General features: G+C 36.1%; 1 protein-coding gene across 5 annotated transcripts in view; it reads right to left on the bottom strand.

Moving 5' to 3' along the window:
- RUNX1T1 (RUNX1 partner transcriptional co-repressor 1) overlaps window positions 1-18,217 on the bottom strand; it is a 141,685-nt gene that overhangs the window by 39,246 nt on the left and 84,222 nt on the right. For all 5 annotated transcript variants that reach the window (XM_090283572.1, XM_090283576.1, XM_090283573.1 and 2 more), the window contains 3 exons: window positions 16,262-16,503; window positions 12,945-13,034; window positions 7,299-7,480 (listed from right to left, as the gene is read on the bottom strand). In XM_090283572.1, coding sequence (XP_090139698.1) covers window positions 7,299-7,480; window positions 12,945-13,034; window positions 16,262-16,503 — 514 coding nt within the window. The remainder of the gene's footprint in view (window positions 1-7,298; window positions 7,481-12,944; window positions 13,035-16,261; window positions 16,504-18,217) is intronic.

Below are 18,217 nucleotides of genomic sequence, written 5' to 3'. Positions count from 1 at the left end.
TCCCATATGACAGGAACAGGCGTAAGTTCTTTTCCTAGATTAAGGGTTTTGTTTTGTTTTTAAGTGTGGAGGGTGGAGCTATCACTACAAAGTGTTCTAGAGGGAGGCAAACTGGTACAACATAATAAACCTTGGAACAGCATGGAAGAAACTTCAAAATTCTAGTCTTAGTCCTGTTACAAATAAGTAAGTGCCTTAGGTGCTCACTTCCCCAAGTGACATGGGCATTTCAAACAGAACTTGTCCAAACTGACCTCATCTTCCTCTGGTACTTCCTATACCAGTCCATTATGCCACCTTCTACCCAGTCACCCAAGTAGAAACTTGGAAGTCACGCAAAAATTTTCTTCTCCAAATCAAGTCCTGCTGTTGGTCTCTTACGCATCTCTAACATCGGTCCCTCTGCCCTGCCCCGGGGCCTCTCTATCTTGGCCGAGTCACCCGTATGTTTCATTCTGCCAGCATCTCAGCAGAGCAATGGCTAAGATGCTGGTAGCATCTCAAAAATTTTTAAACTCTTTCTTTTTAAATTTAAGAGTTTATATCTAAAAGATATAGATCAAAAGGTAACAGTTCTATTTTTTAAGAGCCCCAAAATATTAGTAACTTAATAGTAAACACATCTCCCTTCTTTTTTCTTATACATGCAATTTGTTAAGATTTTCATAGAAGGAGCAGACACTGAATCAAAAGTGGGGGAGGTGCTTAAGCATTCTTGCCAGTTCCAAAACAATTCCGTGAAAGTTCTATTCATGAACTGTTAAAAACTTGGTGAATTTAGAAAAGAAGTTTACATAACACCTTTCTATTGGTACTGAATAATGTATCTGAAACAAAATATATTAAATATATTACAAATATATTTACAAATATATTACAAATACCCCTGCCTCCTTAAAAAAAAAATCAAACCCAATACTTCATGACAACCTACGGCAGCTTCTGTGTTTTGCCATCATCTTAGAGGGAGTGGGATATTTATACAGGAAGAACAGAGCTGAATGACACAGGACCATCATACTGGGCTACATGAAAGAAGTGCCTTCAGTCTCTCCATGGTTAAACAACTATCTAAGAGATAACTTCCTGAGCAACATGCCAATAACTTCAGGAGTAAATGAAATGATGGTGAGTGTTGGCCACTCCAGACACACAAACATAATGCCTGGACCTTCAAGGATTATAATACAGCAGGTTGAGAGCCACCTGAGCCTTCTTCTCTCCTGCAATAAGGAGGTGTCTCCTGGCGCTCGCCATCTGCTCAACAGTTAGACTCCTGTTACTGCCTGTCCCCTGCCTTTCATAATTTCTGGCCACTGCTGATATATTCAGTTTCTACTGCTCCTACTTCTGGAACTGTGCTTTCTTATTCTAATCTATCATCTGTACATTCTGAATGAAGCCCTCCAGTATTTTTGGTCAGTGAACCAATCACGGCATTTTGTTCCTGGGCTGTTGACGGCTACTTTCATTGTGGTGTGCATCTCAGAGGTGCATCTTTAAATGGTAGAAGGCAAGAAAATAAGCAAGAAAGCAAGAAAAACTCAAGGGAGAGACCATTTTGTATAATACTGAAAATGACTACATTAAGCTTAACTTTAATGATTTATTTGTTCAAGTGGTTTTTTTGTTGTTGATGTTTCCTTTTGTGAGTGTGTGTGGTGTTTTTCTTTGTTTTGTTTTAGATACACACTCTATGTAATACACTAACCTGAGCTTCAGTGGGCATACACAGATGAGCAAGAGATAAACCGCCGAAGTCCTCCACAAGATTATAATTTAATATCATACCACATTTTCGTGGAAGTGTACTGGAAAGAAATCTTTCACTGTAGAAACAATTTAAGTGGAGATATGACTTCTATACTTCCATACAGAATCTGAACTTAGCAGGTACCATACAAACAGTACAATAGTATGGGAGATTACAGCGAAAAAAAGATCACTCCAGAATATACACTGGAAAGAACAGGGACTATGACTATGACTATGAAATTACATCAAATTGTGGCTCTGCTATTTGTTGGACATACGGGCTTAACCTCTATAAGCCTCAGCATTTTTGTTTGCAAAATGGGAATGATTATCTCAGAGCTACTGATATAACTATCTGAAAGAATCTACCTGAAGAGCCTAACACGTAGTCAGCATTCAATAACTTAAAGCACTTTGTTTTTAAGCTGGGGCACTTAGAGGCTGATGGTCTAAAATCACAGTTATACGAGCCTGGGCATTAAAGTCAGAGAATCTAGGGTTAGAATCCTATCATTGCCTCTTACAAGCCACGTTACCTCAGACACATTAACCAGCCTGCCTGAATCTATGAAATAGGACTGTTAGGAAGTGCTATGTGTTAGTATGTAAGTTATCGAGTACAGGACCAGGCACATCTTAAGTGCTCCATAAACAATAACCATTTACAATTGGAAAAGCTTTATTAAATAGTAGATATTGTCTGAATTAGCCTATGAAGTATGAATACAATTATGGCATCTAAGAAGTAGAGTAGAGAAGAAACCATCCTTCTGAATGTAGACTAGACATGAAGAGTATTCAGCAGGGCTAGACCCTAGGAGAGCAGCAAGAGATAAGGCTAGCAGGTCCATGTTGAGACTGGAGTACAGAGACCAAAATGTCCTCAAAAAACCACACTTTTGCATCATGTAAAGCAACTTAATGCTATTTCACTAGAATCCTTCACAAATGAAAATATTTTTTAAAATTCATTTCTACAGAAATGACTACTCACTTCTTGAAAGTTAAGTATACATAAAAGGCCTAAACCAAACAAGAATGTATGAATGTAATATCAATTACTCATATTTTTCACAGAAAACTGAATGCTGTAGCTAATATGTATTTAATCCTTACTCATAGTTGTGATCTTGCAATTTCTTGTAAAGTGTACCTATTTACCTTTTTTCTTTAGAAGTTCAAAAATATTGAAACCTCATTCACCTTAAAGAAAAGAAAAAAATGAACCTAGTAGTTTAAGCTGGTATATGTAAGTTGAAAAATGTTATATATTCCATGAACATGGCTTCAAAATGACTGCCTTTTGACCCTCCAAACTTCAGTGTTTTCTAATTTACTCACTAAGCCAGGAAACCTGGTTGACTGTAGATCCTCTATTATTAAAATGATTTATAAAATCACAAAATACTATATACTATTGCATTTATCCACTTGAGTAATTACAGAGAATAAATAAATGAAGGAAAGGGGAATAAAAACCCAGTTCTCATCTGAGCTTTCTTTACTTATACTCTGCACATTAAAACATATTTTGTGCAACTGCAGGATTTCAGGTATGTAAATATGCTGATTTCTCCACTAAGGAGCTTTATGACTTTAGTGAAATTCTTTGGGGCTTAGTTTTTTTCAAGCAGAAGAGAAAAGGGTGGCTTGTTGGATCCATATGATCCCTCCCAGCTAACAAATCATATAACTCTAAAGTACAAGCAAGTCTTTTTAAAAAAATAATGTTTAATTGTTGGGGGAGGAGAAAATACATACTAATGCACATAGTGGCCTTCATATTAAAGTCTAGATGTGTTAACCTGTAACTTAAAACATAATTACCTTAAAATTATGGTATATGTTTGAAGGGAATTAATGCTTAACACCAACCATTTGAAATAGTTGGGGGGGACAGTGTTAACCATAACAAAAACCAATGATAATTCAGTTTGATATCTTAAACAAGAAAGATTATCTGAGTCAGAACATTAGCATAACTAGTGAGAACACAATATTAAAGGCACATTATAACAAAAAGCTGCAATAGCGAAGTTATGAAAAAGAATGAGAGCAATGATAATTACTACAACACAAGTATTTTTAAAAATGGTTTATTTTTATGCATCTGCAGTCTCAAGAAATACAGCATTCTCTAACTGTTTTTCCTCTCCTCACTCCATAGGAAGTGGAGTGTCTCAATGAACCATCATGGTGAGCATTTTCAAAAAGTGCTTTTAACTTTCCACTCTATCTCCGAATGTGGCTACTTCATTTAACTGGTTCCAAAAGATTCATATCCCCTTCTTCAGCTCCTCTCATCATAGAATGGCAAAATAAAGGTCCACTATAAATAATCAACTTCCACACATTCACAAAGAGTAGAAATCAAAAGTTTCTATATATTTTCCCTAATATTTTAGAAAGAAACAGTATGGCTTCAAGTGAAAATTGTGTTTTTCTAATTTATGTTCTATAATAGTCTACCACAGACCTACAAATCAAGTACAGTGGTTCAGGGACTCACCACAGAGCTATTTTTAAAAGAAAGTAGAATAAATTTCACTGCTCCATACAGGAAAAAAAAAGTGATTTTGTAGGCTTCCTCAGAGCATTCAATTCTCAGTAAATAATAATAATGCTTAAAAAAACCAAAAGATATAACCAGTGACAATCATAGTTAAGAAAAGTTAAATTTGCCAAAACCCATCCCTAAAACACGTGACAACTGTTTTGTAGATTAAGTTTGCAACTGTCACAAAATTTAAGCCCCCAAAGTTGTAAACAAAATATAGAGTGCTCTTTTATTCATGACATGTCATGAACAAATTACCAAAATGTGTTTTCTCCTCAGGTGTCAGTTTTTCCGTCTTTTAATGACTGATGGCTCCCAGTGTTATTACAGAAACAGATTGATCTTTTTAATGAGCCAGTTTAATAGACTCCAGAATCTCAACGTGGCTGCTCATCCATGTCAGACCATATGCACCAACAAAACATTCAGTAAAACAAAAAAAGCTCTGCTGTCAGACAGCTCCATACTCTATAAAATTTCATACAGTAGGTCTGGATACACAGATAAATAATCAGAGAAAAGGAAAATGCATATGCAAACAAGATGCAGAAAATATATGCAAAGAAATATTATAGAGGCCCCTATTTTCTTGGCTCTGAACAAATTCCCACAAGATAAAAGTGTATTTACACAACATATTCTCATTACCCTTCCTCCTAACTTGAAGGAAATCCATTTGCCATTTTTCCATCATAACACGCACTTCAGGGTTCCACCTGAAAAAGAATGCTCCACCCAAAGAGCAAGCTTGCTAATTCTGACTCCAGCAGTTAATTCTGTCTATGAGTAACCACAGGGAGAACAAAACTGAAGGCTCTGAGTTCTACCTGGCTAAACGAACACGCGTGCACACAAAGCTACAGCTCACCAAAACAAAAGTGCCGATTTCCTGAGTAATTTATATGAAGCTTCCATATCAGTGTTAGCGCATCATTCAGGGCTTACCTCAGAACTGTCCAACAAAAATCTAAAGGCACGGTACATTCAAATATAAAATACCAGAAAAGAAACAGGAGAGGAAATGGCTGGGCATATAGAGAAGTGAATGAAGGAAGTTTTCATGTTGCCTGTTACAGCTACTTAGCAGTTAGGGTTTCTAGAATACATTATGTCTATCTCCAGCTTTGCCTATAGGATCATCTTTACATTTATCACAGCTACCTAAACCTTCCCCTGTTAACCTCTCCTTCATTCAAATAAATGTTCTTTGTCCCAGTTTTCCATGCAGTCTCTCCCTAATTCTTTTACTATATTGTCCAAGAAAAAAAGGAGCTGAAACATCTCAATACGAGCACCCAGTACCAATTTCCTGCAGGTTAAATGGTTAGGAGCAGACAGAATGCACATGTGAATCATCTATCCTTAGGCTGCTTCTTGGATTTCAGGATCGTGTAGATTTGCCACTCAGACACCTGGATTAAACAGTTCCCTTTAAAAGCTAAAGTACTAAATACTTACATATGGCCAAGGAAATATGACTTACAAAAAATGAGAAAGTAGCACTATTGGTAATTCATATATGAAGGTGGGTCTACAGTATGCCAGAAGTAAACTAATGTTTAACCTTTGTTTCAGGAACTTTAAACTATTAAGAGGTCCTATGTTAAGAGAAGACAAATTCCAGAGATGGTAGCATAAAAATTATAGTAACTATGTGTAAACTGGCTTTCTTTTAATAACTTTCTGATTTGCAAAATAGCTGATACATTTAAGGGCAGCCAAGCCAGTCACAGATAGGTGTCTCTGCACAGCTCCAAGGATTGTAAGCTCCTATCAATCTGGAATATAATACAATTGTGGCTGAGTATTGACCTTTCAAAGGCTATTATACCCATGCCTGATGAAAGAGAGAATACATACATGGATAAAGAAAAGAAAGTATAAGGCAAATAAGTTTTCAAATAGTTTCATTTTCAGATTTTCCTTATTTCACAATACCATGTAAAATACTGCTAATAAAACTTTGCATTCTGAGCTCTGGCTGCTGTGGCTCAGTGGATTGAGCGTCGGTCTGCGAACCAAGTGTCACTGGTTCTATTCCCAGTCAGAGTACATGACTAGGTTTCATGTCAGGTCCCCAGTTGGGGGCACATGAGAGGCAACTGCATATTGATGTTTCTCTCCCTCTCTTACTCCTTTCCTCTCTCCAAAAACAGATAAATAAAATTAAAAATAAAATAAAATAACCTTGTTAAAAATTAATATTAAAAAATAAATAAAAGGGTATATAATCTATAAAAAAACAACTTTGCATTCCTACATTAGAAAATAATTATATATGAGGATGATGTATTAATGAAAATGATTTTAGTAAGGTACACGGGCATTTTCATGTATATGCCTTATTCAACAACTACTTTGTTGAAGGGACTTGATTTTACATTTCTCAGAATTCTCATTATGAAAGTAGAGTTCCTGATAGGATGAATATTGGCTGATAAATAAAACTTTTTAGCAAAAATGCCATTTATTACCTCTATTATTTAACTCATCTTCTCAGTCCACCTAGCTTTCCAGACATTTTCTCTCAGTTCACATAAAAACAAATTAAACAGCTACTGCATTGTGTTTACTGAGTAACATATAAAGGCCCAGCTTTCAAAACCATCATGTTTTGAGACAACTTGGAAGTGCAAATTTCCTAACACTGAAGAGTAAAATATGCAGTTGAATTATGTAATACGTGCCCGTTTTAAGACTATGTGACTAAGAACCCTCAGTGGCACTTAGCACATCTGAATCTTTCATCTTCACCTTTTACTTTAATCTTACACACAACAGAGATGAAGCTGCCCCGAAGCCTGACACAGGCCAGAGATTCACTTGTCCCGTAACATCCCAGGCCAGAGAGGTCCCCAAGATGGACCCTTCAGCTTAATTTTACAAGAGGCGAATGTCAGCAGTTTAGATGTTCCATGAAACACGTCCTCGTACCACAGGTACAAGGTAAAGGCGATGGTTAGTCCACAGTCCTCCCCGCTCTCACCTGTCTGGAGTTCGCCTCTTCCCGTTTTCGTTCACGTCGAGAAGCAGCTCTGAGGAGTCAACAGGTGAGGTGGTGCTGGCATCCAGAAGCAGCTGTTCGTGCTGGGCGAGGTACTGGGCAGGGTTCTGTTTGGCCAGCCTGGCGCAGTGCAGGAGCTCGCGCTGCAGCAGGGGCAGGTTCGCCTGCAGGAGTGTGACAAGGACACAAGGATGGCCCTAGTCCATTTTCAAACACTGACGGGGCACGAAACTCAACTAAACAAAAATGTCACTGAATGTATGCAACAGGGCTGATTCTCAGGTACACACCTCAGCACTATGCTACCAAATTAAGTCTTCCCCTGAGCCTGGATTGCCCCAACACGAGGTATCTGGCCTTTGTAATCCACCTCACCTCTCCTGCTTCCATGGCTACTGAGAACATTGCGACTGGCACTTATTTATTTTTAAGGTCCTTTATATTTGAACACACTGATTATAAGCTCTACAGGATATGAGGTTCCAGCTCCATTTGTAAGCATCTTTTGTTTTTTTTCCCCCAAGGAAAACAGAGGGTATGTGAAATACATACACACTTCAATTAATTTCAAAACAGGCTTCCTGACACATTCATTTTTGTATCTAATAACTTACTCAGGTAAAACAGACTAATCCTATGAAATACCTCTGGTCAACTACTAACTCCAAGTTAAAAAAAAAAAATAGAGATGAATGTAGAAATTATTTTTAGTAATAATCAGATCCATACATTTAATTAATGCCCTGAGTATAGTCAGATATCCCAGGTAGAATTCACGCACAAAGCAGCATATACAAGTTGTCTACAAAACTAATGTGCTTTCTATCATCCTTATTCTAAAAAATACATCTACTTTAACATAAGAAATCTCGTGTCCCCATCACTCTCGCTCCTCACCAAGCCCAGCAATTTAGAAAAGACTCACAGAAAATGCTTCTTGGTACACAATTCTAGCAATCTCAAATGTAATGACAGGGAAGGAGACCATTTCACACATAGTAAAGCATTAAAATGAAAATGGAATTTTACTCAAAAAAGTAAACTTATTCTGACATTATAAATCCAGGTTTTGCTGCTTATTTTTTCTTTTGCAACTCTGTTTTATTTTTCACTCTTTTGGAGGGGAGGAGAATAGACTGGATAGTGTAGTAGAATAAGTAGCACTCAACTCCCATAATACGTAACCCTCCAAATTCGAGGAAAGAGCAATAACATAACTCTCTTTGCAACACGAGGATTTTACTTGTAGGGACCAGGTGCCATGTACATTATTTAACCCATCAGAAAGAAAAGCATTTCTGAATACAGGAGGTCCCAGTCACCTTAATCTGTGGGCCTGCTAGAGTATCGGGGACCAGCACGAGGGCTGGAGTTGAAACTCAAATCCATTTTCCAAGATATTAACCAAGGAATCATCTCATAATAATGCCGAGGCATATTTCTACACAAGGTATAAATAAAATACTAGGGTATTTGCTGAAGAGAAGCACATACCACAAACTGTAGCGATGAAAATAACTTTTCACACCAGAACAATGCTAAAAATAAACCCTTTGTAGTTACTCTAGGGGATCATGTGGGTAATAAAAATATTTTCAAATATTTTTTAAACTGTGTTTTTTCCTTGTGAAGGTAGATCTCAGATACCGTGTGCCATCCATTAAATTAAAAAATAGCAAATCCATGTGAACATTTAAAAAGTTTTATGAGTCATTCTGAAGTATATGTATTAACACAATGCGTACCAGGGAATTTAAATGCCTTTTAGAAATGACGAGAATTCTTGCCACCCGTATGCAATGTGTTAAGATTTAAAATGTTCATAGCAGTGCTATTTATTTACAACAGGCAAGTGCTGGAAATAGGCTAAGTGCCCATGAGTAAATGAGTGGATCAAAGAACTGTGGTACATTTACACAACGGAATACTATGCAGCAGAAAGAAAGAAAGAATGTCTATCTTTCGTGACAGCATGGATGGAACTGGGAAATATTATGCTAAGTGAAATAAGCCAGGCGTGAAAGACAAATACCATACGACCTCACCTATAAGAGGAATCTAATGAACAAAATAAACTAATGAATAAAACAGAACAGACTGAAAGTGACCAGAGAGGAGGGGGAAGAGGGTAGGGGCATAATGGTGGAAAGAAGGGGAAGGGACTAAACAAAGAACATGTATGAATGACCCACAGACATGGACAACAGTGTGGGGATTGACTGTAGAGGTAGGGGGTGGGATGGATGGAGGAGGGCAAAGGGGGGAAAATTGGGGCAACTAATAAAATAGCAATTTTTAAATGATTTTTAAGTGATTTAAGTTATCCAAAACAATATCCTGCAAACCTCTTTATTTCTGATTCTTTCACAAAATTTCAAAGATAAAAAATAGTAGGACAAGAATGGACTAATAAAGGAGGAGACAAAAAAAAAATCTTCAGGACTCCATTAACAAAGCAATAGATTCAGAATGAGAAAGGAGGGGAAAAAAAATCAACAATGTTCCATGACCTCCTTCATATCATCTTCATTATTCTTATCAAGAGGAGGCACTGGGGTGTGATACCTGCCCCCCCCCCCCCCCATATAAACTGCAAACAAGGCTGTTGCCATGTTGTATGACATGGATTCAGTTGGGACCACAGGTACAGGCTGTCTCTGACCATATAGAGCCCTTTCAAAAGCAATCAGATTCCTTCTCTCAGGAATGCCAGCAATATTTAACCAAGCAGGCAAACATAGTTATGCAGCTCCGAGAGACAAATTCCTGAATGATAATCAGGAGAATTGACTCACAGGCTGGACATCTTGTGTGCAGATGTGTTTTGGCAAGGCATTCCCTGGCTCCCATCCAGAAACAGCCTTAATATATTCAGTACAAAAGCTGATTTTAAGATACATAAAACAGTAATCCTGAAGACAAGTTATAAAATACGCATGTATTTGGCTATGTGTTAGAGGTAATAACTTCTTAGTTTCAGGATCAAATATGTTTTTTCAAAGAAGACTGTTAAATAATGGATATGGTTAAAGCATAAATAAACTTTCGAACTGATGTCTAAAAATTAAGATGCTTATAAGAGAAGATGTTGTATCTACAACTGCTCTCACTAAAATGTTTTCTTTAAATTCATCTTATCTATATTTTGGTGGGATTCCTAACTTTGTGTTTAATACAATCTCTGTCCCATGACTGAGTGATTAATAGTAAACACACACGCCTCCAGTTTCAAATTTAAATGTATGGATGGCACAAGACAAGAGGCTTTCACGTGGTACTCAGTTTAATTTAGTGATTCCATAAACATCTTCTTCCAATTTAAAAAATATGGTAATACAAAGCAATTTTGTTTGCTCTAATTCTGGTGCCAGATTAGGTAATTAGAATGGTGTCTAATATCCTTCCAGTAAATGTTTCTCCATAAATGCAAAATGGAATCGAGGGTCTGAGGGTTACATTAGCTTAATGAAAACAAGACTTTAATGCATATTGTTAGAGCAATGTTTGAATGCACTTATTAAGGCCCGAGTTCCCACAACCATATGGTTTTTGTCATTAATGTCTCCTTTGAGAAAAAGCACTAAAATTAGAAAAAAAAAAGTTATATCTTTGATTCCAATGATCCCAACTAAATGATATGGTAACCATATGGTGTGCAGCGGTGATAGAAGAACATGGAAGTGTCCTTGTAAGCTTTTAAAAATTTTTTGGCTGCCAACTTGACCCTGAGAGGAGCCTTTTTTTCCTTTTCTTTCTTTTTCTTTTTTTTTTCTCTCTGTAAGCAAAGAAACCAGTGGTATTTGCACAGGAAATGGCATTCATATGACGGAGTCTTTACAGAAAACAACTCTCTCAGAAAACCAAAGATTCTAGACTCAAATGACATGTTCAAAAATCATTTGCTTTTAAGAATATATGATTGTAGTATAAGTCATTTTGGAGGGGAAATACTAATACATCATACCTGTTACCTTAAATACACAATTAGACGAGAATGAAAAGAACATAATTAAAATCTGGGTTTGCCTAGAAAAAGATCTAACTTATTGGTTTGTAAATATTCTCAGAATGGAATTATTTCATTTTACCTCAATAAGAGTAAGAGCAGGAAAGGCTTACTATCCATAAAGTTCTGAATTTGGGCTCAGTTCAGGCAAGCCTTTCTAGGCTTTTGGTTAGTTACCTGAATGGTATGTGTCTGATTTTTTTTTTTTTTTTTTTTAAAGATGGTATTTCACACAGAACTCTATCAGTTGTATTTCTGGTGTCTCCCAAATACAGAGTTCTAGGAAGCAAAAGGGAAGGTAAACATCCCTGGCAAGGAATGAAATCACAGGCTTCTTGGAGTGCTCATTTTGAAAGTGACCTTTAAAGGTGAAGGGAAATTAATCTTTATCCTTAATCAATCTGCAAAGCCTACTGTTAGTATAACAGTATAAAAATAGTTTTGTTCTACCCTGGCTGGGCAGCTCAGTGGTTGGAGCACTGTCCCTTACATCAAAAGGCTGTGGGTTCAATCCCCAGTTGGGGCACATATGGAAAGCACCTGATCAATTTTTTTCTCTCACATTGAAGATTCTCTCTCTCTCTCTCTCTCTCTCTCTCTCTCTCTCTCTCTCTGTAAAATCAATGAACATATCTTTGGGTGATGATTTAGGAAAAATAAATTTAATGGGTTTGTTCCTCCACATGTTATTCACTGACAACCCACTAAGCCCAAATCAAAGGAATCCTAGTAATTTGCTTTTCTATCAAAACTATCAATTCTATCAATTCATTTGGTCTCCATGAGTGAATTAACCACCTGCTGTATCAAATAAAGACGTCCCTTCTTTTTATTGTGAACTCTTTTTATGCTTTCCAGTTTCTTTATTGAAGAGGCAGTAGTTGGAGATAGAAAACTGAGGATTAAAAACTGTTTCTAACCCACACTTCAGACAACACTCAGATCGATGTACCCTGAATCTGTCACTTACTCCCAATTTCTTAACTGTCAGAAGGGATGAGGGTTGTTGCAAAAGTAAAAAGACAGGAAAAAAAAAACAACTCTAAAAAACTAAAAAACACAACCAATGTCCTGTTCATACTAAAGACAAGCAAAATGTAAAATGTAACTCAAACCAGCAAAAAACAAAGAAAACCTTTATTCAAAGAGATTTCTCAACTCTTCTTCCAACTATTCAAAATACAATTTTAAGGCTACTTCAGCCCTGGCTGGTGTGGCTCAATTAGTTGGAGCATCATCCCATAACCGAAAAGGTTGCAGGTTTGATTCCCGGTCATGGCACATGCCTGCATGTGGGTTTGATCCTGGGTTGGTGTACATACCAGAGGCAGCCAATCAATGTTTGTCTCTCACATCGATATTTCTCTATCCCCTTTCCCCTCTCCATTTCTCTCTAAAAGCAGTAAAAAAGTGCCTTTGGGCAAAGATAAAGGAAAAAAAAAGAGAGAGAGAGTTCCTCAGAAAGGATCATAAAACCATATATATTCAGATAGTTTTCATCCATTAAACTAAGTCAAAACATCCCTACATTTCTGATGCCCTCCCTCCTAAACAGAAGCACTGTTGTGACCTAGCAACAATATGGTTTGAAATCCTTTCCAGACCAGTGAGCTGTGCAATACCTTCAAAAATGGGATGACGAAAGGTCGCAGTGGGAAGTTAGTAGCTTCTTGCAGTTTGGAATGAAATTCTTCAATTGTCAAAGTAGAGTTCTGCAGAAGAAAATATGTATTATGAATACAATTGTCTCTTGGTAAATAGTAAAAACACTGAGACTAATAAATTGCTAATACTGTTAGAACACAGCGTAATAACTAGCAGACACACATACAGGAAGCAGTATTTTCAACACAAAACCTTCTGACTTTGTAAAAAATATCATAGTAGAGTTTATTATATCACCCACCTCTAAAAATAACAGCTGAAAATGAAACACAATAAATATGGTACTTTGAGAATAATGTGCATAATTTTGTCAGAGAAGTATCTGCAATTATGAAGAACATTTTAATATTACCTTTATGGAAAACAAACACATTTGGGTGTATTTAAAAGCACAACTGATCACATAATGGACCAAAAGTAAGTGTCAGAATTTCAGTTCATCCCACATGTCATGTCTGTGTCATTGCTGGTAGGAATATTCTTCCCCTGTCCTTTCATCTTATATTCTTTCTTTATCTACCAAAGCATCGTATCTCAGGATAACAGCTTTGTTATGTAGTGTGTTGCTCTATAAAGCCAAAAAAAAAAAAAAAAGGTTTGGGCCTTCTCTGATTTACTGAGTCTTGTAGAAGGTAAAAAAATTTCCCAGTCATCAAAGCTAATTTATTTAGCATTGAGGCTATTATATATACCCCCAAATACTCAGGGTTTGTATACTGCAATGAGTAATATATATTGATAAAAGCATTTAGGTAACAGACAACCAACCTATTATAAAAATGTTGAGTAAATTAACTATATTTGGCTCATTTTCCTTAGTCCCTAGGCAAAATCACAACTATAAATTTCAGTCTCAACTTCAAACCTTCCGTTACCCTCATGTCTGACAAAATTGGGGTATTTGTGACCTTACAGTTTTAGAATATTGTTTCCCCACTTTTTTGTGTAGTTCATTTTCCTTATATGACAACATATGGAGCACCAAGTTATAAACTTTCATACCCCCAAAATTCACAACATCTTAACATGAAATTATAAATAAACACTAGCTTCCTATCTGTAACAACACAGGTTAGGAAATCTAGTTTTTTAATATTTCATTTTGTTTCTCTTTTTTTGTTAGTAAATTTTTAATTAATTAAATTTATTGGGGTGACATTGGTTAACAAGATTATATAGGTTTCAGGTGTACATTTCCATGATACAATATTTGTACATTGCATTGTGTGCCCACAGCCCAAAGTCAAATCATCTTCCATCACAATGCATTAGCCCTTCACCTTCTACTACCCCCCCCCAATTTGGTTTCTATGGCTCATTCTCTAAAACCATACCAGTTGTGTTTTGCACATTAAAACAGATACTAATATTTTTCTTAACTCTGTCTAAATAACAGCACAATGAGATTCATTATGATTTACTACCTGAGTGCAAATTGTAGGTCTATCACTACCATTTGGGTAGCCTTGTATATTTTACTTCTCTAAACTTGTTTCCTCACATATAAAATGTGTATAAAAATCACTGCCTCGAAGTGTGGTCCTGAAATTGAAATAAAATGGCCTGTGTAAAAGCTTGTAGTCAATGCTCAAAACGAACTCCATTACCTAGTCATTCACTCTTTTGACAATTGTTCATTGCTTACCTAATACCTGCAAAGCACTATGAATTAATGTGTTTCCCTGTGACTTATTTCCACAAGGTTTTTAGGTAAATAAATATATTTAAAAAATCATTGCCATAAAATGTATGCCACTTAAGATGTAGGAAATCTACTTAAAACTACCAAATTTTTTTATACTTAAAGTTATAGAAACCACTGTTAAAGACATAATTAAATCTATAAAGCAGTTGTCCAAAAAAAAATTCTTATTAGTAACAACATATCCATCATTTGCTTAATACAATGACTGTTTTGGATTTGCTTTATGGTTCCTTGGTCTAACTTATTTAGATGTTGAAAAGCCTATTATGCGAAACTCAAGAAATAAATAAAAGGGAAAGATAAGTGTCTTGACAAAAGTAACTGCAGTACGCTGACATTCTTCTGTCAAAATCACCTCCTTGTCCTAGAGGAGTACAAGGTGAAATGGATGGGTTGTGGCAAATGTGAAAGCTTTTGTTCTTAGAGTGCAGAGGAGAGAGACAACATTTAAAAACTGAATTGCAAAATCTCTGTCCATGTGAGACACTGTGACTTGAAGCATGCCTACTGCACTAGACTCTTACACAGATTTTTCATTCTGGGACATCTTTGACAAAACACAACTGGAATGTCTTTGCCTCTGATGAATCCACACAATAAAAATAAATGATCTATTTCAAGAAAAAAGAAACTTCTGCCTATCATCTGAATCTCAGTTCCACTGAATACGTGACTCATAGCTTCTCCATGACTCAGCTTGCTATGGAAAAATCACCTTCCCAAATGAAAATTCTCTACTTATATTTGAAGTCATAATATATGCAGAAGTGATTTAGGACCCTAAAAAATGATATATGTTCTCACTTCTAGTGTGATATAGACTATACTGTAATCTGCCCAACTCAACACTTCTATTATCAAGCTAATCATTTAAGTAATTTTACCTAAAACGAAGAATTCTTTTTTCAAAAATGAATTAGTAGTTCCAACGGTTGAGGGGAGATAAAATTGACGTGTTATTATTTTATGGGTACAGAGGTTCAGTTTGGGTTGATGAAAAAGTTCTGGAGATGAATAGTAGTGATGGTTACATAACAGTGAAATGTTTAAATGGTAAATTTTACGTTATATTTTACCACAATAAACAATTTTTAATGTTATTAGCCCTAAAAATGAAAACATATAAAAGAAGAATATGTTATTTGTTGTAAAGTTTTGTTCATCTAGGGTAATAATAAAAGTTCCCTAAAGCAATTAAGTTAAAAAGAGCACCCAATTAGATTAAGTGAATCATTAACACAACAAAAACATTTTGTCATTGTTGAAATACCCGGATTATATACTTAGTGAATTTTATACATACACATTTATGGCCAAAATAACAATAAATTTGTATAACTATATCTTTATTAGTCAAATAATAAAAGAAACCATGGAGGAGGTCAACACACAGTGCAGAATTGAAAACCATGTTATAGAATTCTCAGACTTGCACACAATCTCCAGCAGTCAAAACTATTAGGACAAACTAGCTGTGAGAAAGAAGACTGTATTTTGAATGCTACCTTTCACACACACACACACTCTCTCTCTTACCCCATAAAATTGGGCTGATTTCCATTTGCTTACCACCAGTCCTAGTACGAGGGTGCGAACTCTCTCTCCTATCTCTGGTGAAATGTCATTGCCAAACTGCTGCAGGGTAGTTAGGAACCGTTTCAGCTTACTGAGTTGCCTGGCGCCACAGGCTGGGGGCAGCTGTTGATTAGCCAGAGAAGAAGAGGAAGAAGAGGAAGGCCCATTGCTAAAGCCATTGGGCGGCGAGGGGGCACCATTCAAGGCTGTGGGTGAATGGCTTGTGCCATTAGTTACTGTCAAGAGCACAAAATCAGAAAGAAAAACTTATAGAGAAATGCATGAGGAAATTACAGCCAAGTTTCCTTCCCTCTAAATCTTGTGGATTTTGTCATTTAAAAACTGTTGAATATAATATTATATTAGTTTCAGGTGTATAACCCAGAATTAGACATTATAGTAACTTACAAATTTATCACCCCAAAAAATCTAGTACCCACCTGACCCCACATGTAATTATTATAATATTATTGACTATATTCCTTATGCTGTAAATGAAAAATAAAAAATATAGTTAAAGTTAAAGTAAAACTCTTGGAGCTTTTTTATGAAGTGCTTTGACTTTACAGGATCATCGCAGACTCAGGTACTCTACAATTAAATGAGTCTACCCCTCACACTGCATGAGCATATTCTGCACAGAAGCTGATTATAAATGGAGTCAGCTATAACACAGAGGCAGCCCTGCCTCCCATGTGCACATATGCCAACCACCTGAAATGTTTCAAACATAGAACAAACATCGCTTGGATGTCAGCCTTTTGTCACCAGCTTACATCAATATAACAGGACTATTTCTTTCTAAACTGCTCCCCTAGAGAAAGTGTACATTTGGTGGAGACTAAATTTATCACTGAACGTTTTTAATCATGTTTTGTACACACAACTGACAGCTGTGTTTATAAAAATTGGACTTTCAAGTTTTAACCTTATACCACCCAATTAGAAGGCTATTTTCTCCCCCTCATATTTCTTAACCACATCTTTAAGCAAAACGCAAATTTTATGTAAGAAGCCAAAATATATACAGTAATTATCAAGGAGTTATTCCAAGAAATTCAAAGAGTACATATCTATTCCAATATTAACAGTTGGTGGTAATTCAGTAAATTTATTTCTGATAATAGTTATTTGAAAATCAAGACAATAATCCAGAACTAGTAGGCTAGAAAATTTTACACATTTCTCACTAAAGAAAATGCTGACTTTTAATGTTAAATCAATTAATTTGGCAAACTGATCTCTACCAAATGCATTTTTAATATAATTTTGATGAACTGTTGCCAACAATAGTTTGAAGATGTTTTAAGTACTTAATTATTCTTAGAGTTTCCGAATAGTTAAAAAAAAAGAAAAGATCTGTTGTCCTAAACGAGTACCTAAGTAACCTGTCAAGAAATGATAGCTCACTAGGACTCCTCACAGGAGACATATGTCTATCACTACGGCTTTGGGTAACAACAAAACAAATACAAGATGACAGGGTTACAACCTGGCACTGTTGCGCCTCCTGATCCTTACACATTTGGAAAGCTCTTTTAAATGGCAATGCAACCCTGCATAAACTGCCTGGGGTGTGTATTTTGTTGGTCCCTTTAATCCCATGTATCTATTTTTTGCCTCTTATTTTTTTATTCGTATAGATTTAATGGCACGTGGTCTATAAAGACTATTATCTGCAACAGATAGCATTTATTTGTTTTACAAATCCTTGATGACAGTTTTAACCAGGGCCTTGAGACTGATGAAAACGAAACTACCTGCTATTCCTATTACACTATACAGGAAAGAAAGGGAAGTTGTGATTCTGTCAGAATATTCTGTCCTTTCCTTGGATGACACAGAAAGCAATACTCTCCATTGATTCAAAACACAAGGCTTGAGCCAAGATGGAATGAACAGTTTCAAGAAAAGAAAGAAGTTCCTTATTTCAGAAAGATTTCTGTATGC

The sequence above is a fragment of the Furipterus horrens genome, unplaced genomic scaffold, assembly GCF_987537825.1.
Source record: "Furipterus horrens unplaced genomic scaffold, mFurHor1.1.pri manual_scaffold_7, whole genome shotgun sequence".
NCBI lineage: Eukaryota > Metazoa > Chordata > Mammalia > Chiroptera > Furipteridae > Furipterus > Furipterus horrens.
Note: the sequence above shows the minus strand (reverse complement) of the source record. Positions and strands in the feature narration are given on the sequence as shown.